General features: G+C 50.7%; 1 protein-coding gene across 1 annotated transcript in view; it reads right to left on the bottom strand.

Moving 5' to 3' along the window:
* Positions 1-312: 312 nt before the first annotated feature.
* The window catches only part of NRIP3 (nuclear receptor interacting protein 3), an 86,261-nt gene continuing 59,199 nt past the window's right edge, over positions 313-27,374 (bottom strand). The window contains exons 2-7 of the mRNA XM_073659022.1: positions 24,835-25,014; positions 22,919-23,001; positions 12,177-12,316; positions 11,659-11,711; positions 2,915-3,012; positions 313-2,538 (exon numbers count right to left, since the gene is read on the bottom strand). Coding sequence (XP_073515123.1) covers positions 2,523-2,538; positions 2,915-3,012; positions 11,659-11,711; positions 12,177-12,316; positions 22,919-23,001; positions 24,835-25,014 — 570 coding nt within the window. The 3' untranslated portion in view covers positions 313-2,522. The remainder of the gene's footprint in view (positions 2,539-2,914; positions 3,013-11,658; positions 11,712-12,176; positions 12,317-22,918; positions 23,002-24,834; positions 25,015-27,374) is intronic.

The following is a 27,374-nucleotide window of genomic DNA, read 5'->3' as shown; positions in this document are numbered from 1 at the left end:
ATCACACGGGATGATTAGATACACTGCTCTGCAGACAGTATCACACAGGATAGGATTAGATACACAGCTCAGCAGTCAGTATCACACGGGAGGATTAGATACACTGCTCTGCAGACAGTATCACACAGGAGAGGATTAGATACACGGCTCAGCAGACAGTATCACACAGGATAGGATTAGATACACGGCTCAGCAGACAGTATCACACAGGATAGGATTAGATACACGGCTCAGCAGACAGTATCACACAGGAGAGGATTAGATACACGGCTCAGCAGACAGTATCACACAGGAGAGGATTAGATACACGGCTCAGTGGTCATACAGTTCTGTTTATTATCAGATACTCCAGTAATAATTCTGATCCAGTTCTGGTGTCGGTGACATCAATCACAGGAGGCGATCGTCTGCAGACGTGGTGAATAGTGACGTGTAATGACCGCACTACTAGCGGTGGATCGGCGACTAATGGCTCCGGCGCACGGACACTGGACGATCTTCGCTGCTAGGAACGCTTGATTCTAATAATCACAGTGTGAACAGACGCCGATCACCCGAGGTCAAGCACAATGCTCGCTCATTGGGTGCTTAGAAATCCTCGCTCTCGGCAGCACATTATCCTGTGTAACCAGTATGTGCTGTCGAGAACAATGACCGTCTATAGGCACAGAACGATCATATTAACGATTGTTCTGTGCGCATGAAAGAGCGGTTGTCCCAGCAGCTGTCATTATTGGCCTCAGATTGGAAAGTGTAAGCCCACCCTTAGAGGCATTGGGGAGGCATGCGGCGAGCCCCTCACATCTCTGTGGGTTACGACTTCCTCGTGAATTGTGAGCCTGGATTCTTCTCTACGGTACAATGGCGCCTCCGCTGTTTGTAGGTGACACGCACAGTTTATTGAAAAAATCCTGAGCATTTCTGCATCGTGGGCACATAGCCTAATAAACGCTATGCCTGTAGCCCGGGGTCACGTTACCTGGAACAGCCAATCAGATGTCACATCACTATGCAATAAAAGGTTCTGATCATAAACTGAACTCTGCACACATTTATGGGGCTCTGTACCTTTAAATAAAGCTTGCTCTGGTGTTACCATGGCAGCATAAACAGATGGGATTCCTGTCATGTGGCTGTTACAGTGGAAACCCCAGAGCAAGCCTAACATCTCCATCACCACAGACAACAGGTGAACTTGTTACAATGTGTCATTACTTCTCTTAAAGGTGCAGTACCCCATTTTCATTCAGCCTTATTCTCATTCGCCATAGATGGGCCTCTGCTGCCATTTCATTGGTTGTCGGAGGTAACACGTCCCTCATATAGAGGTAAACTATTAACCCGTTCATTTCCAGCGACAAATGGCACAAAACACACATGATCCCATGATTATAATGTTATCACCCCCCTCGTTCATGGTTTAGGTGGAAAAGTCGCCCTGAGATGACAGAGGGGGTTATTTCTATGGCTGTAGCTGTAGGGGATTGCTGGGGCTTGTAGTTTCCCCGGTTGATGGAAATCTGCAGAATGAGGGTTATAGTTCCCTGCAAGCGTACAGACTATGCGGCCTATATCTATATGTGTACAATCATAGGGAAAGTATTCACACCCTTCCAGATGTCCCCAATTCATGGTTTCTGATCTGTGCGCACATTGTAATGTCAGACCTGAGGAAATAGGGAGAAGCAAAAGTAAGTGCCCCCCCCCCCCCCTATAATCACTGGTGGCTGCTGCAGACGTGGGGGTCTGGCAGCAGAAAAGTTTCCAGCCCCTGCGCCCGGCTCATGACTCACAGCCCCATTCATCAATTGGGGGATTTTTAGTCACTTTTTTTTTTTTTTTTTTTTTTGTCTTTTTGCTCCAAATTCTTCAAAATTTACTTTAATTTTGCCTTTTACCTTTCTTGCACCTTTTTGAGAAAAATGACGCTCGATCCTTAAAACAGTCGCCGGCAACTTCAACATTTGTGTAAAAAGTCTCTGGCATACAAAAAAAAAAATCACTGTGTTGAGGGAGGTATTTGGCGGGGTCGATTTGCCCTCCCAAAAAATTGTGACTTGCTAAAAAGTCATAAATAATAAATCAGTCGCAAACAGCTGGATTACAAAATCCGCACTCGCAATGGCGAACGGATACAAAGGAGAAAATAGACTTTGGCACAAAAAAAAAACAAACTGCCTCAGCAAAAGCGAGTGAGATAATGAAGCGGGCCCTCAGTATGTACCTTACACATATGGTAAAAATATTTGCAAGCAGTTCCTGCCCTGGCCATGTGGTGGTGCTGTGGTGCAGCTGTGTAAGATAGATAGATATATATATATATATGCGCACAGGATACAATTTGACAGCACTTGTCTATAAATAGCAGAATAATAAAATACATCTAGTATAAAATCTCCAGCTGTAGTGATATCTTCACCAGGAGGGGGCAGGTAGAAAAAGCACAAAGCGTCACAGGTTCTGCGGGCAAACGATGACACGGGTGATGAGAATAACGCGGCTTTTCTTTAGTTTCATTCTTCTTATGCATCCGATGAACTGATATAAAAAGAGGCAAGGGTTAATCCAATCCTGAGCGTTATTATAACACTGGTGTATAATCTATATCATCACAGAAAAGCAATAAGTCTCCTCCTCTACAGCCTATGGCTTCACCCCCAGGACCGCCCCCGCTCCCTCCCAAATCCTATTGTGGTCCATCACTCCAAAAGCCAAAGGGGCCCAAATAAATCTCCCTTTTATAATCCCCATGATCCGATCAGCTGGAGGACGGGGGAGTAGTCCAGAGCAGGGGACCCAATATGGAATATATGGGGGGAGTGTGTCCCCGACTGCCAGGACTTTCATCTAGGACCAGTCGGTGTGGTTCTTCCCCTATGTAATTCCCACACCCGGCCCCGCTGCCAGCACTCACCGCTCCTCTGTGGCCGCGCTGCGGATGGCGATGAACGGCACGACCTCTCTGTCCGCTCTTCCCACTTCAAGGTGATTCTTCTCCAGGTTTATCACACACTAGAAAGAGAAGCGGCATCAGGCGACGCTGATCCCAGTGATTCCTGGGCTGCAGATTATTTGTTACATTGTTTGCAGTGGTTGCCCCTGGTTACTGCACAATGAGCCTAATAGATACAGTACAAACCAAAAGTTTGGACACACCTTCTCATTTAAAGATTTCTCTGTATTTTCCTGACTATGAAAATTGTCCATTCACACTGAAGGCATCAAAACTATGAATTACCACATGTGGAATTATATACTTACCAAAAAAGTGTGAAACAACTGAAAATATGTCTTATATTCTAGGGTCTTCACAGTAGCCACCTTTTGCTTTGATGACTGCTTTGCACACTCTTGGCATTCTCTTGATGAGCTTCAAGAGGTAGTCACCGGAAATGGTCTTCCAACAATCTTGAAGGAGTTCCCAGAGATGCTTAGCACTTGTTGGCCCTTTTGCCTTCACTCTGCGGTCCAGCTCACCACAAACCATCTCGATTGGGGTCAGGTCTGGTGACTGTGGAGGCCAGGTCATCTGGCGTAGCCCCCCATCACTCTCCTTCTTGGTCAAATAGCCCTTACACAGCCTGGAGGTGTTTGGGGTAATTGTCCTGTTGAAAAATAAATGATGGTCCAACTAAACGCAAACCGGATGGAATAGCATGCCGCTGCAAGATGCTGTGGTAGCCATGCTGGTTCAGTATGCCTTCAATTTTGAATAAATCCCCAACAGTGTCACCAGCAAAGCCCCCCCACACCATCACACCTCCTCCTCCATGCTTCACGGTGGGAACCAGGCATGTAGAGTCCATCCGTTCAGCTTTTCTGCGTCGCACAAAGACACGGTGGTTGGAACCAAAGATCTCACATCTGGACTCATCAGACCAAAGCACAGATTTCCACTGGTCTAATGTCCATTCCTTGTGTTCTTTAGCCCAAACAAGTCTCTTTTGCTTGTTGCCTGTCCTTAGCTGTGGTTTCCTAGCAGCTATTTTACCATGAAGGCCTGCCGCACAAAGTCTCCTCTTAACAGTTGTTGTAGAGATGTGTCTGCTGCTAGAACTCTGTGCGGCATTGACCTGGTCTCTAATCTGAGCTGCTGTTAACCTGCAATTTCTGAGGCCGGTGACTCGGATAAACTTATCCTCAGAAGCAGAGGTGACTCTTGGTCTTCCTTTCCTGGGGCGGTCCTCATGTGAGCCAGTTTCTTTGTAGAGCTTGATGGTTTTTGCTGTAGCATCGGCATCTCTGCCCCTTGCTAGGCAGAGACGCCGTCCCTCTCACCTCCCCGCTCCTGGCGCGGCGTCCTCTAGCGCTTCTCTCCCCGCTGCTTCCGGCAAGAGCTCCTTCCCCGGCTGTGTGCTTAGAGCGCGTGCGCTCCCCCTCTCTTAAAGGGACCGCGCGCGCCGTCCTAAGGAGTCCCCGGCCAATTGCCGGAGGACCTCCCATATATAAGGCACCTCCTCCAAAATGGAAGTGCCCGAGCAAAGTTGTTTGCACTGTGTCTGATCTGTGCTTCAGCCCTCAGGTCCCGCTGCTAGCCTGACTTCTCGTCCTGCCTGCCAGCCTGTTATCTGCCCGTTACCTGCCAGCCTGCTCACCTGGAGCGCTCACCTGTTATCTGCCTGTTACCTGCCTTGGCTATCTGTCCGCTCACCTGGGAGCATCCGCCTGCCTTGTCTGTCAAACCGCTCACCTGGGAGCGTCCACCAGTTACCTGCCAGTTACCTGCCTCTTCTGTCTGCCGGCTCCCCTGGGAGCGTCCACCAGTTACCTGCCAGTTACCTGCCTCTTCTGTCTGCCGGCTCCCCTGGGAGCGTCCACCAGTTACCTGCCAGTTACCTGCCTCGTCTGTCTGCCCGCACACCTGGGAGCACCTGCCTGTTTCCTGCCAGCCTGCCTGGAGACCCTGCCGTCACTTGCTGTGACCACCTTCCTGGTAAACCGAAAGACTGCTACTTGCCCTGCTTTCTCGAACTGTGACCACCTGTCTGCTACCAGAGACTTCCGCCTGCTTGCCGTGTCCTTCCGCCATACCGGTCAGTCCCAGCCATCTGACCCGTGGGAGCCACCTGCTCTCTTACAAGGTCGTCCCCAGAGTAGCACCTGGTCCCTCAGCCCGGATCCTCCCTGGTCACGGTGTTAGAACCTTGTTCTTAGGTTTTTTCCTTTGCTGGTCACATGACCTTGTTGGCCTATTTAATCCTGCTCCGCCCTTCTGGCTTTGCTGGACTTCATTGTATAACTACTTTCTAGCTAGCCTGTGCTCTGTATCTAACTCTGTTAGTTTACTTGGTCTACGGATCTCTATGTTCTATATATTTTGTTTGTTCGTCTGTCTGCTACTATTTCTGTTAGGAGGTGTCCCATTTTCCTCCCAGTCCTTAGTACTTGTAGGGATTCCTTCCCCACATCTATAGGTCTCCGTACAGACTAGCTTAGGACTTTAGCAGGTCTGATCGCAGGATCAGGTCCCCTGTTACATCGTAGGGATTAAGCTGAGTTCTATCGTAGGGACAGATCTCCTCTCTTTCCTTAGCTCTGGTAGCAGAACATAACACACGGTGTCGTTTGCTGCCGTACGACCAGGGTCGGTTCGGGTGGATACTTAGTCACGCCCCTCTGGGTCCCTCCTTGCACCTCGGCACAGAGGTTCCACCACCCGGACCTGTAACAGTTTGCTCGGGCCATGGAACCCGGTGGCACCCAAGCTCCCTCTCTCTCTGACCTATACCAGGAAGTCTCCCGTCAGAGATCCCAGCAGGAGTCCATCCTGAACCACCTGCGGAATGTCAACTCCCGCCTGGACACACTGATTGCTCCACCTGCAACCACCGCAAGTCGCACGACTCGCACCCCAGCAGCGCCGCTGCCCACCAATACCATGGCATCCTGCCCCGGACCCTGGCTTTCTGCACCTCCTCGTTTTGGAGGCGACCCCGCTCAAGCTCGGGGCTTCATAAACCAGTGCACCCTGCACTTTGAACTCTTGGCTCACCAGTTTATCTCCGACCGGGCCAAAGTGGCATTCATCATGTCCCATCTCACTGGGGAGGCACTGGCATGGCTTAACCCCCTTTGGGAGAGAGGGGACCCCCTGGTGTCCGACCTGTCGTCTTTCCTCACTGCTTTCCGGAGAGTCTTCGATGAACCGGGACGAAAGACCTCATCTGCCTCCTCTCTGCTACGTCTCCGCCAAGGGAGTCTCACCGTGGGCCAATATGCCATACGGTTCCGCACCCTCGCTTCTGAGCTTGCCTGGGATAACGAGGCCCTGGTGTCCGTCTTCTGGGAGGGTCTTTCCGGTCGGATTAAAGATGAGCTCGCCGGTCGGGACATTCCTACCACCCTGGATGACCTGGTGTCGCTGGCTACCCGGATTGACATCCGGTTTCAAGAACGCACCAAAGAGACCACCCGTGAGAGAAGGTTTCCCCGCCTAGCTCCTACTTTCCAGAGACCTGTCTCCTCTTCTGTCACTCCCCGGGCGCACTCACCCGAGCCCATGCAGATCGACCAGACCAAGATGGTCAAATCTCGCCAAGACTCACGCCGAGCCGAGGGGAGCTGTTTCTATTGTGGCAGTAAGGAGCAGCTGATCCGTTCCTGCCCGGAGAGGCCGGGAAACTCCAGTGTCTAGGACCGCTCGGAGAGGTCGCCATAGACAAAAGTAAGCCCTCTCCAACCCTGACTTTGTCTGTATCTATCTCCTGGGGAGAGAACCGTCACTTTGAACTCGCCCACCTGGATTCTGGATCCGCTAGAAACCTCATCTCCCAATCCCTGGTTGAGAAATACCGTATTTCCACCAAGTCTCTGGCTGAACCTTTGTCAGTCGCCTCCGTGGATGGAAGACTCCTTCCGGTGACCATCCTGCTCGTCACGGAACCCATAACCCTGCAGGTGGGAATGCTGCACTCTGAGGTAATCTCCTTCCATGTGTTGCCACTCTCCCACTCCCTATTGCTAGGTCTACCCTGGCTCCAGACACATGAACCCGTGCTGAACTGGCAATCCGGTGAAGTACTCCGGTGGGGGCCGCTCTGCCATAAGACCTGCCTGGTTCCGGTTTGTCCGGTTCATCCTCCACCTACCCCAGCTAATTTACCCGGTCTTCCGGCTCCTTACTGGCCCTATGCTGACGTCTTCGGTAAAATGGAAGCAGAGACATTGCCATCTCATAGGCCATATGATTGCCCGATCGACCTGGTACCCGGTGCCACTCCACCCCGTGGGCGTATTTATCCGTTGTCTGCGTCTGAAACCCGGGCCATGTCTGAGTACATAGAGGAGAATCTGGCCAGGGGATTCATCCGGAAGTCTACTTCCCCGGCTAGAGCCGGATTCTTCTTTGTCAAAAAAAAGGATGGCTCGCTACGCCCCTGTATTGACTATAGAGGACTCAATCAGATCACGGTTAAAAATAAATACCCCCTTCCGCTCATCTCTGAGTTATTTGATCGCCTTAAAGGCGCCAGGATCTTTTCCAAGCTGGATCTACGTGGAGCGTATAACCTGGTCCATATCCGTCAAGGAGATGAGTGGAAGACGGCATTCAATACCCGGGACGGACACTATGAGTACCGTGTGATGCCCTTCGGCCTCTGCAATGCTCCCGCCGTCTTCCAAGAACTGGTCAACGACATCTTCCGTGACCTTCTTTACTCCTGCGTGGTGGTATACCTGGACGACATCTTGGGCTTCTCTCCGGATCTTCCCACACACCGGAGGGATGTTCGTCAGGTCCTGCTTAGGCTCAGGCAGAACCACCTCTATGCTAAATACGAGAAGTGCCTTTTTGAGCAGACCTCTCTTCCATTCCTGGGCTATGTTATCTCCCAGACAGGCTTGCGAATGGATCCCGAGAAGCTCTCTGCTGTCCTAAAGTGGCCCCGTCCGGAGGGCTTGAAGGCGATACAGCGATTCCTGGGCTTCGCTAATTACTATCGTCTCTTCATTCCTCACTTCTCATCTCGGACTGCTCCCATATTTGCGCTCACCCGTAAGGGAGCAAATCCCAAGGTATGGTCATCCGAAGCTGAGGAGGCCTTCCTTTCCCTGAAACAAGCCTTCTCCTCTGCCCCTGTGCTGCACCGTCCGGACTGCAACAAACAGTTCTACCTGGAGGTTGATGCCTCCTCCTCTGGAGCCGGAGCGGTGCTCACCCAGAAGTCTTCCTCCGGGAGAATGGTAACCTGCGGCTTTTTCTCTAAAATCTTCTCCTCCTCTGAGCGCAATTACTCCATAGGAGACCGAGAACTGCTGGCCGTCAAATTGGCACTGGAAGAGTGGCGCTATCTGCTTGAAGGGGCTCTCTACCCGGTGATCATCTACACGGATCACAAAAACCTGGCATATCTCCAAAATGCCCAGAGACTTAATCCTCGTCAGGCCCGGTGGTCTTTCTTTTTTGCCCGCTTCGATTTCATCCTTCATTTCCGCCCAGCGGAGAAGAATGTCAAAGTTGATGCCTTGTCCCGATCCTTCCTGTCCTCCGACCAAGAGGAGGAGCCTATGCACATTATCGACCCCTCCAAGGTGATGAATGTGGCCCCCTTGGATTTGACTCGTCTTCCACCCGGCAAGACATTCGTGGCGGCTCCTGACCGTGAGAAGGTTCTTCGCTGGGGTCATTCTTCTAAACTAGCTGGCCATGCCGGCCAAAATAAGACCTTCCTACTCATTTCCCGGCATTACTGGTGGTCTACCCTGCGTAAGGATGTGGTAGACTTCGTCTCTGCCTGTTCATCTTGTGACCGCAACAAAGTTCCCAGACACTTACCAGCTGGTCATCTCCTGCCGCTTCCCGTACCTGCTGCCCCGTGGCAACACATCGCTATGGACTTCATTACCGATCTCCCTGTTTCTGCCGGGTGTACTGTCATTTGGGTGGTCGCGGACCGCTTTTCTAAAATGGCCCACTTCATTCCCCTGCCTGGTCTTCCGTCTGCACCTGAGCTGGCTAAGGACTTTATCCGCCATATCTTCCGTCTCCATGGCCTGCCCCTCCACATCGTGTCGGATCGAGGGGTTCAGTTCACCTCACGCTTCTGGAGAGCCACATGTAAACTGCTGGACGTCACCCTGGACTTCTCCTCCGCTTACCACCCTCAGTCCAATGGCCAAGTGGAGCGGATCAATCAGATCCTGACCAGCTACCTCCGGCACTTCGTTAATGCCCACCATTCTGATTGGGTGGACCTCCTACCATGGGCCGAGTTCTCTTATAATAACCACGAGAGCGAATCCTCTTCCAAGTCCCCGTTCTTTATTGTCTATGGCCAGTACCCCCGGATTCCGTTTCCCGTCTCCGGCTCTGTGGACAACCCTGCCGCGGAGTCTCTTGTCAGCGAGTTTTCTACCATTTGGGAGAGTACTAGGTCCGCTCTTCTTCAGTCCTCCGGGCGGATGAAGAGATATGCTGACAAGAGACGTCTGGATCCACCTCAATTCCGTCCGGGAGACAAGGTTTGGCTCTCCTCCAAACATGTACGGCTCAAGATACCCTCCTACAAGTTAGGTCCTCGCTTCATCGGCCCTTTCGAAATCCTCAGGCAAATTAATCCAGTGGCCTACAAATTAAAACTCCCAGCCACCTTACGGATTCCCAACTCCTTCCATGTATCTCTCCTCAAACTAGTTGTGTTTAACTCTTTTTCCAACAATCTAGGTACTCCTCCTGCTCCGGTTTCCGCTGAGGACGTCTTTGAGGTAGAGAGTATTCTGGCCACCAAGAGGGTAAGAGGAAAAAACTTTTTTCTGGTAGATTGGAGGGGGTTTGGTCCTGAGGAGAGAACTTGGGAACCCCGGGAGAACATCCATGCCCCGGTTCTCCTTGAAAAATTTCTTTCTGGCCTAAAAAAGAGGGGGCCTAAAGGGGGGGGGGTACTGTAGCATCGGCGTCCCTGCCCCCTGCTAGGCAGAGACGCTGTCCCTCTCACCTCCCCGCTCCTGGCGCGGCGTCCTCTAGCGCTTCTCTCTCCGCTGCTTCCGGCACGTGCTCCTTTCCCGGCTGTGTACTTAGGGCGCGCGCGCGCGCGCTCCCCCTCTCTTAAAGGGACTGTGCGCACCGTCCTAAGGAGTCCCCGGCCAATTGCCGGAGGACCTCCCATATATAAGGCACCTCCTCCAAAATGGAGGTGCCCGAGCAAAGTTGTTTGCACTGTGTCTGATCTGTGCTTCAGCCCTCAGGTCCCGCTGCTAGCCTGACTTCTCGTCCTGCCTGCCAGCCTGTTATCTGCCCGTTACCTGCCAGCCTGCTCACCTGGAGCGCTCACCTGTTATCTGCCTGTTACCTGCCTTGGCTATCTGTCTGCTCACCTGGGAGCATCCGCCTGCCTTGTCTGTCAGACCGCTCACCTGGGAGCGTCCACCAGTTACCTGCCAGTTACCTGCCTCGTCTGTCTGCTGGCTCACCTGGGAGCGTCCACCAGTTACCTGCCAGTTACCTGCCTCGTCTGTCTGCCGGCTCACCTGGGAGTGCCCACCAGTTACCTGCCAGTTACCTGCCTCGTCTGTCTGCCTGCTCACCTGGGAGCACCTGCCTGTTTCCTGCCAGCCTGCCTGGAGACCCTGCCGTCACTTGCTGTGACCACCTTCCTGGTAAACCGAAAGACTGCTACTTGCCTTGCTTTCTCGAACTGTGACCACCTGTCTGCTACCAGAGACTTCCGCCTGCTTGCCGTGTCCATCCGCCATACCGGTCAGTCCCAGCCATCTGACCCGTGGGAGCCACCTGCTCTCTTACAAGGTCGTCCCCAGAGTAGCACCTGGTCCCTCAGCCCGGATCCTCCCTGGTCACGGTGTCGTTTGCTGCCGTACGACCAGGGTCGGTTCGGGTGGATACTTAGTCACGCCCCTCTGGGTCCCTCCTTGCACCGCAGCACAGAGGTTCCACCACCCGGATCCGTAACAACTGCACTTGGGGACACTTTCAAAGTTTTCCCAATTTTTCGCACTGACTGACCTTCATTTCTTAAAGTAATGATGGCCACTCGTTTTTCTTTACTTAGCTGCTTTTTTCTTTCCATAATACAAATTCTAGCAGTCTATTCAGTAGGACTATCAGCTGTGTATCCATCAGACTTCTGCACAACACAACTGATGGTCCCAACCCCATTTATAAGGCAAGAAATCCCACTTATTAAACCTGACAGGGCACACCTGTGAAGTGAAGACCATTTCCGGTGACTACCTCTTGAAGCTCATCAAGAGAATGCCAAGAGTGTGCAAAGCAGTCATCAAAGCAAAAGGTGGCTACTGTGAAGACCCTAGAATATAAGACATATTTTCAGTTGTTTCACACTTTTTTGGTAAGTATATAATTCCACATGTGTTAATTCATAGTTTTGATGCCTTCAGTGTGAATGTACAATTTTCATAGTCATGAAAAGACAGAAAAATCTTTAAATGAGAAGGTGTGTCCAAACTTTTGGTCTGTACTGTACATTGTATCCAGTGCAGGGAGCACAGCTGTCATCCATGTATATATCCGGATACAGACAGGAGAGGGCCCCTGTGCAAGAACAGTATATGGACCCTGTGCAGTCCAATAACTTATCATAATGTACAATTCCAGAGGTAGAAATAGGTCCCCTCACCTGTTGGGCCCCTCGGGTGCACAGATTGCCCCAATGATATGTCTGCCCCTGCAGAACCTCTTACCTTCAGGGAGCGCAGAGCCTGGAGCCCCAGGGAGAAGCTCCGCTCCTTGTCATCTGCAGAGAAGAGACAGAGACGTGAGGACCCCTCTACAAGCATCACCCCCAGGACTGGCCTTCCACCCTCCCCCTCGGCTCAGTTCCCCTCCCCATGGCTCACTGATGACCTGCCCTAGTTCACACCATCCATAAAACTGCTGAGACCCCAGTGAGTAGCCCCCACAGACCCCATACACCTCCCTATAGAGCATGCAGTGTCATGTTCAAGATCGCGGTTTGCTGTCTGGAGGGGTTTGAGGTCGCGTTCACACCTTCAGTATTTGGTCAGTATTTTACATCAATATTTGTAAGCCAAAACCAGGAGTGGAACAATCAGCGGAAAGGTATAAGGCTTCATTCACATGTCAGTATATTTGCATCAGTGTTTCTATGCCATCAGAAAAATACTGACCGAATACTGAACGTGTGAACGTGTCCTAACCCTTGGTGACGGTCGGTTGGAGCGCGGCCTCTAGTACCCACCGATCACGGCGGCGCTGCAGTCCAGGGACACGCGGCCCAGCGTCACCGCCACACCATCTACCTGACCGATGCTCCTCAAGTTGTAGGGCAGAGACAAGTTCTCCTCCTCTTTCTTGTATGACCTGAAATGTTCCTTCAGCCTAAGACAGAGGAAAAGAAGATGTGACCATAACAGGATCCGGACGTCTTAAAGGGATTCAATCAGGGGTAATCATTGTACAATGAGAAGATCGGCACCTTTTCATCCCTGCTATTCAGTGTAGACAATCCTCTGAGAGATAAACATCCAGGACCCCAGACTCATTTTACCTTCACTGATACATTGTAACGCATCACATGAGCAGGACTTGATCTGAACGTTTTTCAACCTCTAGAGGTCACTGAAATAGTTTTATAGTGAATCTGTCATCAGATTTCATAATATAAACCGCATACATCATTACATAGGTATCTTGCGCCTGATGAGGCTGCTGTACTTACTGTGATAATCCCTGATAGAATGGCTGTATGTGAAGCTTTATCCTTAATCGCCTAGAATAATTGACAGCTCCTCAGCGTCCTCCCTGCTGAGATCTCCCACAGCTCAGTATAAGATGTAATTACTGATGTGGGGGGAGAAGAGACTGGATAGCTGTCAGGCTGGTGGGTGGGGGTTGGATAGCTCTCAGGCTGGTGGGTGGGGGTTGGATAGCTGTCAGGCTGGTGGGCGGGGGTTGGATAGCTGTCAGGCTGGTGGGTGGGGGTTGGATAGCTGTCAGGCTGGTGGGTGGGGGTTGGATAGCTGTCAGGCTGGTGGGCAGGGGTTGGATAGCTGTCAGGCTGGTGGGCGGGGGTTGGATAGCTGTCAGGCTGGTGGGTGGGGGTTGGATAGCTGTCAGGCTGGTGGGTGGGGGTTGGATAGCTGTCAGGCTGGTGGGTGGGGGTTGGATAGCTGTCAGGCTGGTGGGTGGGGGTTGGATAGCTGTCAGGCTGGTGGGTGGGGGTTGGATAGCTGTCAGGCTGGTGGGTGGGGGTTGGATAGCTGTCAGGCTGGTGGGTGGGGGTTGGATAGCTGTCAGGCTGGTGGGCGGGGGTTGGATAGCTGTCAGGCTGGTGGGTGGGGGTTGGATAGCTGTCAGGCTGGTGGGTGGGGGTTGGATAGCTGTCAGGCTGGTGGGTGGGGGTTGGATAGCTGTCAGGCTGGTGGGCAGGGGTTGGATAGCTGTCAGGCTGGTGGGTGGGGGTTGGATAGCTGTCAGGCTGGTGGGTGGGGGTTGGATAGCTGTCAGGCTGGTGGGTGGGGGTTGGATAGCTGCCAGACTGGTGGGCGGGGGTTGGATAGCTGTCAGGCTGGTGGGTGGGGGTTGGATAGCTGCCAGACTGGTGGGCGGGGGTTGGATAGCTGTCAGGCTGGTGGGTGGGGGTTGGATAGCTGTCAGGCTGGTGGGCGGGGGTTGGATAGCTGTCAGGCTGGTGGGTGGGGGTTGGATAGCTGCCAGACTGGTGGGTGGGGGTTGGATAGCTGTCAGGCTGGTGGGTGGGGGTTGGATAGCTGTCAGGCTGGTGGGTGGGGGTTGGATAGCTGCCAGACTGGTGGGTGGGGGTTGGATAGCTGTCAGGCTGGTGGGTGGGGGTTGGATAGCTGTCAGGCTGGTGGGCGGGGGTTGGATAGCTGTCAGGCTGGTGGGTGGGGGTTGGATAGCTGTCAGGCTGGTGGGTGGGGGTTGGATAGCTGTCAGGCTGGTGGGCAGGGGTTGGATAGCTGTCAGGCTGGTGGGCAGGGGTTGGATAGCTGTCAGGCTGGTGGGTGGGGGTTGGATAGCTGTCAGGCTGGTGGGCAGGGGTTGGATAGCTGCCAGACTGGTGGGCAGGGGTTGGATAGCTGTCAGGCTGGTGGGCAGGGGTTGGATAGCTGTCAGGCTGGTGGGTGGGGGTTGGATAGCTGTCAGGCTGGTGGGTGGGGGTTGGATAGCTGTCAGGCTGGTGGGTGGGGGTTGGATAGCTGTCAGGCTGGTGGGCGGGGGTTGGATAGCTGTCAGGCTGGTGGGCAGGGGTTGGATAGCTGTCAGGCTGGTGGGTGGGGGTTGGATAGCTGTCAGGCTGGTGGGCGGGGGTTGGATAGCTGTCAGGCTGGTGGGTGGGGGTTGGATAGCTGCCAGACTGGTGGGTGGGGGTTGGATAGCTGTCAGGCTGGTGGGTGGGGGTTGGATAGCTGTCAGGCTGGTGGGTGGGGGTTGGATAGCTGCCAGACTGGTGGGTGGGGGTTGGATAGCTGTCAGGCTGGTGGGTGGGGGTTGGATAGCTGTCAGGCTGGTGGGCGGGGGTTGGATAGCTGTCAGGCTGGTGGGTGGGGGTTGGATAGCTGTCAGGCTGGTGGGTGGGGGTTGGATAGCTGTCAGGCTGGTGGGCAGGGGTTGGATAGCTGTCAGGCTGGTGGGCAGGGGTTGGATAGCTGTCAGGCTGGTGGGTGGGGGTTGGATAGCTGTCAGGCTGGTGGGCAGGGGTTGGATAGCTGCCAGACTGGTGGGCAGGGGTTGGATAGCTGTCAGGCTGGTGGGCAGGGGTTGGATAGCTGTCAGGCTGGTGGGTGGGGGTTGGATAGCTGTCAGGCTGGTGGGCGGGGGTTGGATAGCTGTCAGGCTGGTGGGTGGGGGTTGGATAGCTGTCAGGCTGGTGGGTGGGGGTTGGATAGCTGTCAGGCTGGTGGGCAGGGGTTGGATAGCTGTCAGGCTGGTGGGTGGGGGTTGGATAGCTGTCAGGCTGGTGGGCGGGGGTTGGATAGCTGTCAGGCTGGTGGGCGGGGGTTGGATAGCTGTCAGGCTGGTGGGCGGGGGTTGGATAGCTGTCAGGCTGGTGGGCGGGGGTTGAACAGCTGGGTGGGTTGAGATTAATTACACTCGGACTTCTGAGATCTCACTCAGTAGCTGGACTCATAAAATACTCATTTCAACATTGGAATGCCAAGAGAGTGCAAAGCCGTCATCAAAGCAAAAGGTGGCTACTGTGAAGACCCTAGAATATAAGACATATTTTCAGTTGTTTCACACTTTTTTTGTTAAGTATATAATTCCACATGTGGTAATTCATAGTTTTGATGCCTTCAGTGTGAATGGACAATTTTCATAGTCATGAAAATACAGAAAAATCTTTAAATGAGAAGGTGTGTCCAAACTTTTGGTCTGTACGGTATGTGTCAATCTCTGGCCCGTTGGCCAAATCTGGTCTACAGGGTGATTATATTTGGCCCGTGACACCAGAACCACCACGCCTATGTGGAGGCATTATTCTGTATGGAGGACAATGTGGGGCCCATTATACTGTATGGAGGACAATGTGGGGCCCATTATACTGTATGGAGGACTATGTGGGGCCATTATCCTGTATGGAGGACTATGTGGGGTCATTATACTGTATAGACGACTATGTCGGGCCCATTATACTGTATGGAGGACTATGTGGGCCCATTATACTGTATGGAGGACTATGTGGGGCCATTATACTGTATGGAGGACTATGTGGGGCCATTATACTGTATGGAGGACTATGTTGGACCATTATACTGTATGGAGGACTATGTGGGGCCATTATACTGTATGGAGGACTATGTGGAGCCCATTATACTGTATGGAGGACTATATGGGGCCATTATACAGTATGGAGGACTATGTGGGGCCATTATACAGTATGGAGGACTATGTGGGGCCCATTATACTGTGTGGAGGACTATGTGGGGTCATTATACTGTATGGAGGACTATGTTGGGCCATTATACTGTATGGAGGACTATGTGGGGCCATTATACTGTATGGAGGACTATGTGGAGCCCATTATACTGTATGGAGGACTATGTGGGGTCATTATACTGTATGGAAGACTATGTGGAGCCATTATACTGTATGGAGCACTATGTGGGGCCATTATACTGTATGGAGGACTATGTGGGCCCATTATACTGTATGGGGGACTATGTGGGGCCCATTATACTGTATGGAGGACTATGTGGGGCCATTATACTGTATGGAGGATTATGTGGGGCCATTATACTGTATAGAGGACTATGTGGGGCCATTATACTGTATGGAGGACTATGTGGGGCCATTATACTGTATGAAGGACTATGTGGGCCCCATTATACTGTATGGAGGATTATGTGGAGCCATTATACTGTATGGAGGACTATATGGGGCCATTATACTGTATGGAGGACTATGTGGGGCCATTATACTGTATGGAGGATTATGTGGGGCCATTATACTGTATGGAGGACTATGTGGAGCCCATTACTGTATAGAGGACTATGTGGGGCCCATTATACTGTATGGAGGACTATGTGGAGCCCATTACTGTATAGAGGACTATGTGGGGCCCATTATACTGTATGTAGGACTATGTGGGGCCATTATACTGTATGGAGGACTATGTGGGGCCATCATACTGTATGGAGCACTATGTGGGGCTCATTATACTGTATGGAGGACTATGTGCGGCCATTATACTGTATGGAGGGCTATGTGGGGCCATTATACTGTTTGGAGGGCTATGTGGGGCCATTATCCTGTATGGAGGACTATGTGGGGCCATTATCCTGTATGGAGGACTATGTGGGGTCATTATACTGTATGGACGACTATGTCGGGCCCATTATACTGTATGGAGGACTATGTGGGCCCATTATACTGTATGGAGGACTATGTGGGGCCATTATACTGTATGGAGGAGTATGTTGGGCCCATTATACTGTATGGAGGAGTATGTTGGGCCCATTATACTGTATGGAGGACTATGTGGGGCCCATTATACTGTATGGAGGACTATGTGGGGCCATTATACTGTATGGAGGACTATGTGGGGCCCATTATACTGTATGGAGGATTATGTGGGGCCATTATACTGTATGGAGGACTATGTGGGGCCATTATTCTGTATGGAGGACTATGTGGGCCCATTATACTGTATGGAGGACTATGTGGGCCCATTATACTGTATGGAGGACTATGTCGGGCCCATTATACTGTATGGAGGACTATGTGGGCCCATTATACTGTATGGAGGACTATGTGGGGCCATTATACTGTATGGAGGACTATGTGGGGCCATTATACTGTATGGAGGACTATGTTGGACCATTATACTGTATGGAGGACTATGTGGGGCCATTATACTGTATGGAGGACTATGTGGAGCCCATTATACTGTATGGAGGACTATATGGGGCCATTATACAGTATGGAGGACTATGTGGGGCCATTATACAGTATGGAGGACTATGTTGGGCCATTATACTGTATGGAGGACTATGTGGGGCCATTATACTGTATGGAGGACTATGTGGAGCCCATTATACTGTATGGAGGACTATGTGGGGTCATTATACTGTATGGAGGACTATGTCGGGCCCATTATACTGTATACTGGTTGGCCCGCGACTTTATCCAAGTTTTTCATTCTGGCCCCTTGTGTGTTTGACCTTGACATTAATAATGTTATTAGATTGAATTGTGAAATCTGGTGACACATCTGCTTTGATTCACTGAAAACAATCGGGGATCTAGCAAACTTTGATGAACTGAAACTTTTTGGGGGGGGTTCTTCCATAATCTATTTAATGAATTCCCTCTAAGTCTATTAAAAAGTTGTAAGACATTACAGGGATTAAAAGTAATTTCTATGAACTGCAGGGATGCTACTGTTGGGGGCTCCACAGACCCGGCGCCAGGTACTGCATTGCTATAACACACAACCAACTACAACCACTATCAGACTGACCTCACCTGGGTCCTAGCCTACAAATTAAAGGGCCGGTAGGACACAGCTCTGACTATACACAGCCTTAGGTCTCTTTCACATGTCAGTATCTATGGTACTTATGGTGACAGTTTCTGCACGTACCAGAGACACTGACACACGTGGACACGTTCAAGTCAATGGGTCCGTGTAACACGCACCGGCGCTTGGGAATCAGCGGTACAGTTAGGTGTCCCCCGCTGTAGACCATGCGACCGATCAGCAGAGGAGCGCTGCAGCTAGCGACCCCGGAGCTGCGCTCAGTGAGTGACAGGACACCACTAGCTGCAGCGCTTCATTTTTCCCTGCTCCTCTGCTAATCAGTTGCATAGATTACCGTGGGGGACACTTAGGACAGGTGAGTATATGGATTTTTTATTTTATTCTTATTTTTACACAGGTGGACACTGCGGGAGCAGACACTACAGTACTATTCTCATCACTGTCCCTGCTGGTGTTGAGCACAGTGTGGGCAAGGGACAATGATGAAAGCAGCGTTCAGCACCCTGCACTTGGGAACAGCGCTATCTGTACACTGATTCCCAGGCGCCGGTATGTGTGATCCTGATGCAGCACACGGTTGCCACACGTGTGACACACTCGGACTCATGGACACACGGTGTCAGGCAAAATGTATTTTTGTCCTAGTTTTAAAAATGAGAGATGTCTTAAATCTCCACCCCCTGCTCATTTGGAAGAGGCTACATAGAACTCACTCTTGCTTTCCCCCTAACAAGGAATTTTTATTACCGCCATAAAACCTCAGCTAAAGAACAAGCATTCAGGTATAAACTGGAACTCCCTCCAAAATCCTATTGTCTAACTGTACAAACTTTTAATATCGAGTTTAATAGTGCACATGACTGTCACAAACACAGGGACCACATTTTTGGGAGGTTCACCTTTTTCCAATTGCAACGGTATATCTTACATAACTGGGAGACCACCGGAAGCCCGGGAAATGGATTCTGAGCTTCTGAGCGTCATAGAGATATCATATTTGATATCCATCTTCATGAATATTGGTGACGGCAAACATGATGTCTCCATCTTGGATGTGGGACCCCCCCATACCAAGATACGAAATCTTAAGGATTTTTATGTCTTGTGCAGCTGGGTGGGTTCACAAAACCGAGCCCCCGTGTGAGGTAAACAACATGGGTGTCTCTTAGTGTTCTGGCCCCTTACTAAAAACCAGAAAGGACATTTTACTTCATTCTTACCCCGGGACGTCAGACGCATGCACTCCTCGCTGCGTGGAGGAATCACATCTAATTTCCGGGGAGCCGTCCCCCCCACAGAATCTGAGACCATCACCTCGTGGCGCAGGTTTTGCTATCACTTATCCCTTTTATTTTAATAACTGTTTTATGCATATATGTAAATTGTCTCCTTTATAATATCTTGTATATCTTTTGTAAACACTGCCCACTTTCGGGAGTAAATTATTATTATTTACCAGCTTTGTTCTTCTTGTCCTATGTCGAGCAAACACGTTCCTCACCTGCTAATTCACCTTACCTAACGGGTACCCGATCCACCTGTTAAGCGATCGGTGGTGGCAGTATACCAGTATTTATGTGATATTGTGGTTTAAGGGTGGCTGGTCGGAGGTATATATACGTTCCTGGAAAGAACTGGTGGTATATATACGTCCTGTCACATCACGTGCCACAATAGTCGACATAAATTAGAGCAGCTGCGCCTGTGCTTATCCTCGGTCAATACCGTGTTTGACCAGCAGGATAAGGGGGCACCAGAGGGCTGCAAGGTCTGACCAAGTGTGTTTTCGTGACACACGGATATCTCCGGTACCGGAGACATACGGACGTGTGATACCGGCGTTAGGACTCATGAAGACATTTGTGCAATAAGGACAGTAGTGCACAGACTGACCGGAGGTCTCCCGACCCGAGCATGACTGTCCCCTATATTTCCACGAGGCTGTCACATTGGGAGACCCCCGGTCAGTCTGTGCACTGCAGTCCGTGCTCGGATTGTGTTGCACGGACCTCTGCATGAGCCCTTAGACTGATGGGAGCGGCTCAGACAACTGTGGAGGCCGTCACCACCTCCAGTGGAGGCTGCAAAAAATGAATCTGACAAGCACCACCTAGTGGTAGAGTAGGTGCCCACCTCGACGTCGGCATATGGGCACACACTGTATGATCTGTGTGCCAAGTCTGGTGTGTACAGCAGTGATGCCATTCACCATCCATCTGCTCGATGCGCCCATATAATACACTTGGGCAGGTGTGATTACATTCAGTGTTTGCTCTGAGACTCGGATGTTGGGGGTTGTAATATTAACTAGAAGGATTACGCCGATATCTCAGGCTGGTACCGGATCGCTATAATCCAGCGCCGCCATTGTACTTCTCAGTTAAATTTGCTGCTGTTTAATGTTAATGAGTCGGATCTGAGCGCGGTGACCTGAATCTGCCAGAGGAGCGACAGCTCAGCACATAATGCAGCTGTGCACAGACTACCCGCTGACACCATTAACCAGCGTAACTCCAGCCACGGGATCTGTACCTGCGATGTCCCTTTAAATAATAAATCATCTTCACTCTGCAACTAAATGTATCCACATGTGATCTTTAGATACTTTCTAAATACAATGTCATCTACTCTCTGTTCAGTCATCATGTCTTATCCTCCAGTCACCTCCAGAGCTGCGGTCACTATTCTGCTGTTACATCATGTCTTATCCTCCAGTCACCTCCAGAGCTGCGGTCACTATTCTACTGTTACTTCGTGTCTTATTCTCCAGTCACCACCAGAGCTACAGTCATTATTCAGCTGTTGCATCATGTCTTATCCTCCAGTCACCTTCAGAGCTGCAGTCACTATTCTGCTGTTACATCATGTCTTATCCTCCAGTCACCTCCAGAGCTGCGGTCACTATTCTACTGTTACTTCGTGTCTTATTCTCCAGTCACCACCAGAGCTACAGTCATTATTCAGCTGTTGCATCATGTCTTATCCTCCAGTCACCTCCAGAGCTGCGGTCACTATTCTGCTGTTACATCATGTCTTATCCTCCAGTCACCTCCAGAGCTGCGGTCACTATTCTACTGTTACTTCGTGTCTTATTCTCCAGTCACCACCAGAGCTACAGTCATTATTCAGCTGTTGCATCATGTCTTATCCTCCAGTCACCTTCAGAGCTGCAGTCACTATTCTGCTGTTACTTCATGTCTTATCCTCCAGTCACCTCCAGAGCTGAAGTCACTATTCTGCTGTTACATCATGTCTTCTCCCCCAGTCACCTCTAGAGCTGCGGCCACTATTCTGCTGTTACATCATATCTTATCCTCCAGTCACCTCTAGAGCTGCACTCACTATTCTGCTGTTACATCATGTCTTATCCTCCAGTCACCTCCAGAGCTGCACTCACTATTCTGCTGTTACATCATGTCTTATCCTCCAGTCACCTCCAGAGCTGCACTCACTATTCTGCTGTTACATCATGTCTTATCCTCCAGTCACCTTCACAGCTGCAGTCACTATTCTGCTGTTACATTGTGTCTTATCCTCCAGTCACTTCCAGAGCTGCAGGCACTATTCTACTGTTACATTGTGTCTTATCTTCCAGTCCCCTCCAGAGCTGCACTCACTATTCTGCTGTTACATTGTGTCTTATCCTCCAGTCACCTCCAGAGCTGCACTCACTATTCTGCTGTTACATCATGTCTTATCCTCCAGTCACAGCCAGAGCTGCAGTCACTATTCTGTTGTTACATCATGTCTTATCCTCCAGTCTCCTCCAGAGCTGCAGTCACTATTCTACTGTTACATTGTGTCTTATCCTCCAGTCACCTCCAGAGCTGCACTCACTATTCTGTTGTTATATCTTGTCTTATCCTCCAGTCACATCCAGAGCTGCAGTCACTATTCTGTTGTTATATCTTGTCTTATCCTCCAGTCACATCCAGAGCTGCAGTCACTCTTCTGTTGTTATATCTTGTCTTATCCTCCAGTCACAGCCAGAGCTGCAGTCACTCTTCTGTTGTTATATCTTGTCTTATCCTCCAGAGCTGCAGTCAATATTCTGTTGTTATATCTTGTCTTATCCTCCAGTCACCTCCAGAGCTGCAGTCACTATTCTGTCATTATATCTTGTCTTATCCTCCAGTCACATCCAGAGCTGCAGTCACTATTCTGTCGTTATATCTTGTCTTATCCTCCAGTCACCTCCACAGCTGCAGTCACTATTCTGTCGTTATATCTTGTCTTATCCTCCAGTCACAGCCAGAGCTGCAGTCACTATTCTGTTGTTACATCGTGTCTTATCCTCCAGTCACCTCCAGAGCTGCAGTCACTATTCTGTTGTTATATCTTGTCTTATCCTCCAGAGCTGCAGTCACGATTCTGTTGTTATATCTTGTCTTATCCTCCAGAGCTGCAGTCACGATTCTGTTGTTACATCATCTCTTATCCTCCAGTCACATCCAGAGCTGTAGTCACTATTCTGTTGTTATATCTTGTCTTATCCTCCAGTCACAGCCAGAGCTGCAGTCACTATTCTGTTGTTACATCGTGTCTTATCCTCCAGTCACCTCCAGAGCTGCAGTCACCATTCTGCTGTTACATCATGTCATATCCTCCAGTCACAGCCAGAGCTGCAGTCACTCTTCTGTTGTTATATCTTGTCTTATCCTCCAGAGCTGGATAACACATAAGCAATGTCCGGGATTTATAATCTGGAATGTTATCCATGGGAGACTCTCGTGTTGTCCGTCCTCAGGTGACACAGAATAACGAGCCCCCCAGGAATAGAACATCAGAAATCTCTGCTCAGCCCCGGTGCATGATGGGACAGATAATTCAATTCAAAATGTTTGAAGGTAACAAAACTTAATTGATAAATCGTTTCACCAAGTGACTCATGGAGGAATCCTGCCCCGGCCACGGTCAGACCAGTAGTCCAGTAGCCAGTGGTGTTACCCTTTAATTCACAGAGGTGGGGCACTTACCCCAGGCGGTCCAGGCAGGCCGAGGACATGATGCTGTGTTGACAGGATGTGTCAATCTTCACTTTCATCTCCTTCCCTCCGCACTGCATGATAATGAGAACCACATTATCTTGGGGAGGAGGTGCAAGGTCTCGGGGCGTCTCAAGTAATGATGTACTGCAGGAGGGGGCTTTATATAGAGGGGCTGAGAGGAATGATCTACTGCAGGATGGAGCTGTACATAGAGGGGCTGAGAGGAGTGATGTACTGCAGGATGGGGTTATACAGAGGGTCTGAGAGGAGTGATGTACTGCAGAAAGGGGGCTGTATGTGGTGGGACTGAGAGGAGTGATGGACTGTATATAGAAGGACTGAGAGGAGTGATATCCTTAAGGATGGTGCTGTATATAGAGGGGCTTAGAGGAGTGATTTACTGCAGGATGGCGCTGTATATAGAGGGACTGAGAGGAGTGATGTACCGCAGGAGGGGCTGTATATAGAGGAGCTGAGAGGAGTGATGTACTGTATCAGGGGGCTGTATATAGAGGGGCTTAGAGGAGTGATGTACTGCTGGAGGGGACTGTATATAGAAGGACTGAGAGGAGTGATGTAGTGCAGGATGGGGCTGTATATAGAAGGGCTGAGAGGAGTGATGTACTATAGGATGGAACTGAGAGGAGTGATGTACTGCAGGATGGGGCTGTATATACAAGGGCTGAGAGGAGTGATGTACTATAGGATGGAACTGAGAGGAGTGATGTACTGCAGGATGGGGCTGTATATAGAATGACTGAGAGGAGTGATGTACTATAGGATGGAACTGAGAGGAGTGATGTACTGCAGGATGGGGCTGTATATAGAAGGACTGAGAGGAGTGATGTACTATAGGATGGAACTGAGAGGAGTGATGTACTGCAGGATGGGGCTGTATATAGAAGGGCTGAGAGGAGTGATGTACTATAGGATGGAACTGAGAGGAGTGATGTACTGCAGGATGGGGCTGTATATAGAAGGGCTGAGAGGAGTGATGTGCTATAGGATGGAACTGAGTAGTGATGTACTGCAGGATGGGGCTGTATATAGAAGGGCTGAGAAGAGTGATATACTGCAGGATTGGGCTGTATATTGAAGGGCTGATAAGAGTGATATACTGCAGGATGAAGCTGTTTATAAAGGGGCTGAGAGGAGTGATGTACTGCAGGATGAAGCTGTTTATAAAGGGGTTGAGAGGAGTGATGTATTGCAGGATGTGGTTGTATATAAAGTGACTGAGAGGAGTGATGTACTGCAGGAGGTGACGATATAGAAGGACTGAGAGGAGTGATATACTGAAGGATGGTGCTGTATATAGAGGGGTTTAGAGGAGTGATGTACTGCAGGATGGGACTGTATATAGAGGGGCTGGGAGGAGTGATGTACTGCAGGAGGGGCTGTATATAGAGGAGCTGAGAGGAGTGATGTACTGTATCAGGGGGAGGTATATAGAGGGGCTTAGAGGAGTGATGTACTGCAGGAGGGGACTGTATATAGAAGGACTGAAAGGAGTGATGTACTAAAGGATGGAGCTGAGAGGAGTGATGTACTGCAGGATGGGGCTGTATATAGAAGGGCTGAGAAGAGTGATATAATGCAGGATGAGACTGTTTATAAAGGGGCTGAGAGAAGTAATGTACTGCAGGAGGGGACTGTATATAAAAGGACTGTGGGGAGTGATGTACTATAGGATGGAGCTGAGAGGTGTGATGTACTGCAGGATGGGGCTGTATATGGAGGGGCTTAGAGGAGTGATGTACTGTAGGATGGGTTGTATACAAAGGGCTGACAGGAGTGATGTGGCTGTATATACAGGGGCAGGGAGATGTGATGTGCTGCTTGATGGGACTGAGGAGTGCTATACTGCATTACATCTTCATGGCATTATTATAAGACCCCTCTACCTGACACCAGACAAACACAGCCTCTTCCTCGTCGCTCTTCTTGGGGGTCTCTGCCTTCCCATGATGCAGTTTGTTGCTGTGGGCCGAGACTTCGCTCTTCGGGGTCCACGTCGGCCGATTGTTCCTCAGCTTGGATAAATTGGTCTCCAGCAAACGTCTCTGCAGAATATTGTGCGGCTGCTGTAAAAGACAAAACCGAGAAATGAGGCGCCCTCAAATGTGAACGTCTCCATCAACGTCTCCAACACGGATGCACAGTAACCTTCCTATAATTCGGCATCGGCAGGCACTGGCAGCAGCTGGATTATCAGATATTCTGGATTATCAGAAGTCTAAGAGAGATGAGTGGCGCTGCTGTGGCGTCTGCCCATTGTACCAGGCTCCGGAGCGGCATCACTACGTAACACGGTTCTGGGTGACGCCGCCGTGGATCTGTCCTGGCCGCCATGTTGGTTGTCTCCCAGCTCTTCCAGAGAAAAAAAACTAATTCTAGCCCTAGAGATCTGCACGTTGGGCCTCCGCAGGTGGAGCAGCTGGCAGTGCCGCGCTCGCTCGTGTCAGATGAGTGCAGGCTAGAATTAGAAGATAATTCATCAGAACATTCCGGGTGTTTTCTCCACGACGTCGGCCACTTCTCCCGCTGTAGATTATAGGGAATATTCCTCTTCCTCCAGAGCGGCTGCCAACTCACAAAGGAGAAGAATTATAGATCAGGCGTGAAAGTCACCGAGTGCCAGATCCCATCAAACTGCGGCTCCGAACTGCACCGAAATAGCGCCAGTACAGATAGCCGATCTTTGATCAATCTCAACTGGCCAATTAATCTGCACTTTACCAGAAAACCAGAAAAAATAATCAGCCAATCACATTGTAGCATCTGAACGACAAATCTCATTGGACGAAAAAAGTAAATAAAAAATATCAGACTGAAAACTTTCCCAAGAAAATAGCGGAGGGTGAAAACGGCCGGCGAGACGAATCTATGAGAAGTGGTACTGTGCAGTGTATATATACAGGACAGGAGCAGTGGTACTGTGCAGTGTATATATACAGGAGGAGTGGTACTGTGCAGTGTATATATACAGGAGGAGTGGTACTGTGCAGTGTATATATATACTGGAGGAGCTGTACTGTGCAGTGTATATATACAGGAGGAGTGGTACTGTGCAGTGTATATATACAGGACAGGAGGAGTGGTACTGTGCAGTGTATATATACAGGACAGGAGAAGTGGTACTGTGCAGTGTATATATACAGGACAGGAGCAGTGGTACTGTGCAGTGTATATATACAGGAGGAGTGGTACTGTGCAGTGTATATATACAGGACAGGAGGAGTGGTACTGTGCAGTGTATATATACAGGACAGGAGGAGTGGTACTGTGCAGTGTATATATACAGGACAGGAGCAGTGGTACTGTGCAGTGTATATATACAGGAGGAGTGGTACTGTGCAGTGTATATATACAGGACAGGAGCAGTGGTACTGTGCAGTGTATATATACAGGAGGAGTGGTACTGTGCAGTGTATATATACAGGAGGAGTGGTACTGTGCAGTGTATATATACAGGAGGAGTGGTACTGTGCAGTGTATATATACAGGGCAGGAGGAGTGGTACTGTGCAGTGTATATATACAGGACAGGAAGAGTAGTACTGTGCAGTATATATATACAGGACAGGAGGAGTGGTACTGTGCAGTGTATATATACAGGACAGGAGGAGTGGTACTGTGCAGTGTATACACACAGGACAGGAGGAGTGGTGCTGAGAGTAGCACCTGCCTCGTGAGCTCCAGGACTTCCAGGAGGAGGGTCGTCATCTGCCTCTCTTCTCCCCAGGGAGAGGCAGTCTTACTGGGAGGCCGGCATGGCTTCCCAGCCTCCTATCCCCCGGTCTATGCCAGCGGGGGAGAAGGAGCCTCAACAACCGGCCCAGGAGGGAGTGAGGAGATCGGGAAGGGTGAGGAAGAATACATCCACCTGCTCCAACCCCGAGACTGTTCACCGCCCGCCCAGAGAGAGAGACCGGGGCACCCCAGGCCCCAGGAACAAGAGCCCAGCAAGATCCTGGGGAGAGATGAGCTCCAGCGAGTCCACAAGTTCCTTCTCCTCCCGAGTGGTCGCCACGTTACGAGAGTACGAGGACGCCGGCAAAGCACTAACCCAGCTGAAAGAGGAGCTGAGGGAGGCCCGGGTCCTGAACACCCGGGCGTCCAACAAGGAAAGACCCGCGACCTCCCAGAGGTTTAAAGCCCTCAGAGACGAGGTGGTCAGGTTAGTGCTCCTCCGGGAGGGGATTGAGAAAAGCGCAGGTCCCTTCCTGGAGAGGTTTAAGAACCAGCGGCGGTTCTCAGAAATGAAGGGGTTAAACACCTCAGGAGAACCGCCAGCCGGCGTCCTTAGTGAAGAGGAGGAGGAGGATGAAGAGGTGACTGGAGTCCCAGGTGCTGGAGCCAGTGAGGGGCACGGCCGGAGCTCAAGCGGTCTCCCTGCAGGGCAGAGGACTCCCACAGCAGAGACTGGAGTGTCGGGGGAGGAG

This window comes from Phyllobates terribilis, unplaced genomic scaffold (assembly GCF_046119375.1).
Source record: "Phyllobates terribilis strain yellow unplaced genomic scaffold, ASM4611937v1 Scaffold_13__5_contigs__length_258822181, whole genome shotgun sequence".
In the NCBI taxonomy this organism is placed as follows: Eukaryota; Metazoa; Chordata; class Amphibia; order Anura; family Dendrobatidae; genus Phyllobates; species Phyllobates terribilis.
This window is presented reverse-complemented; position numbering and strand designations above follow the sequence as displayed.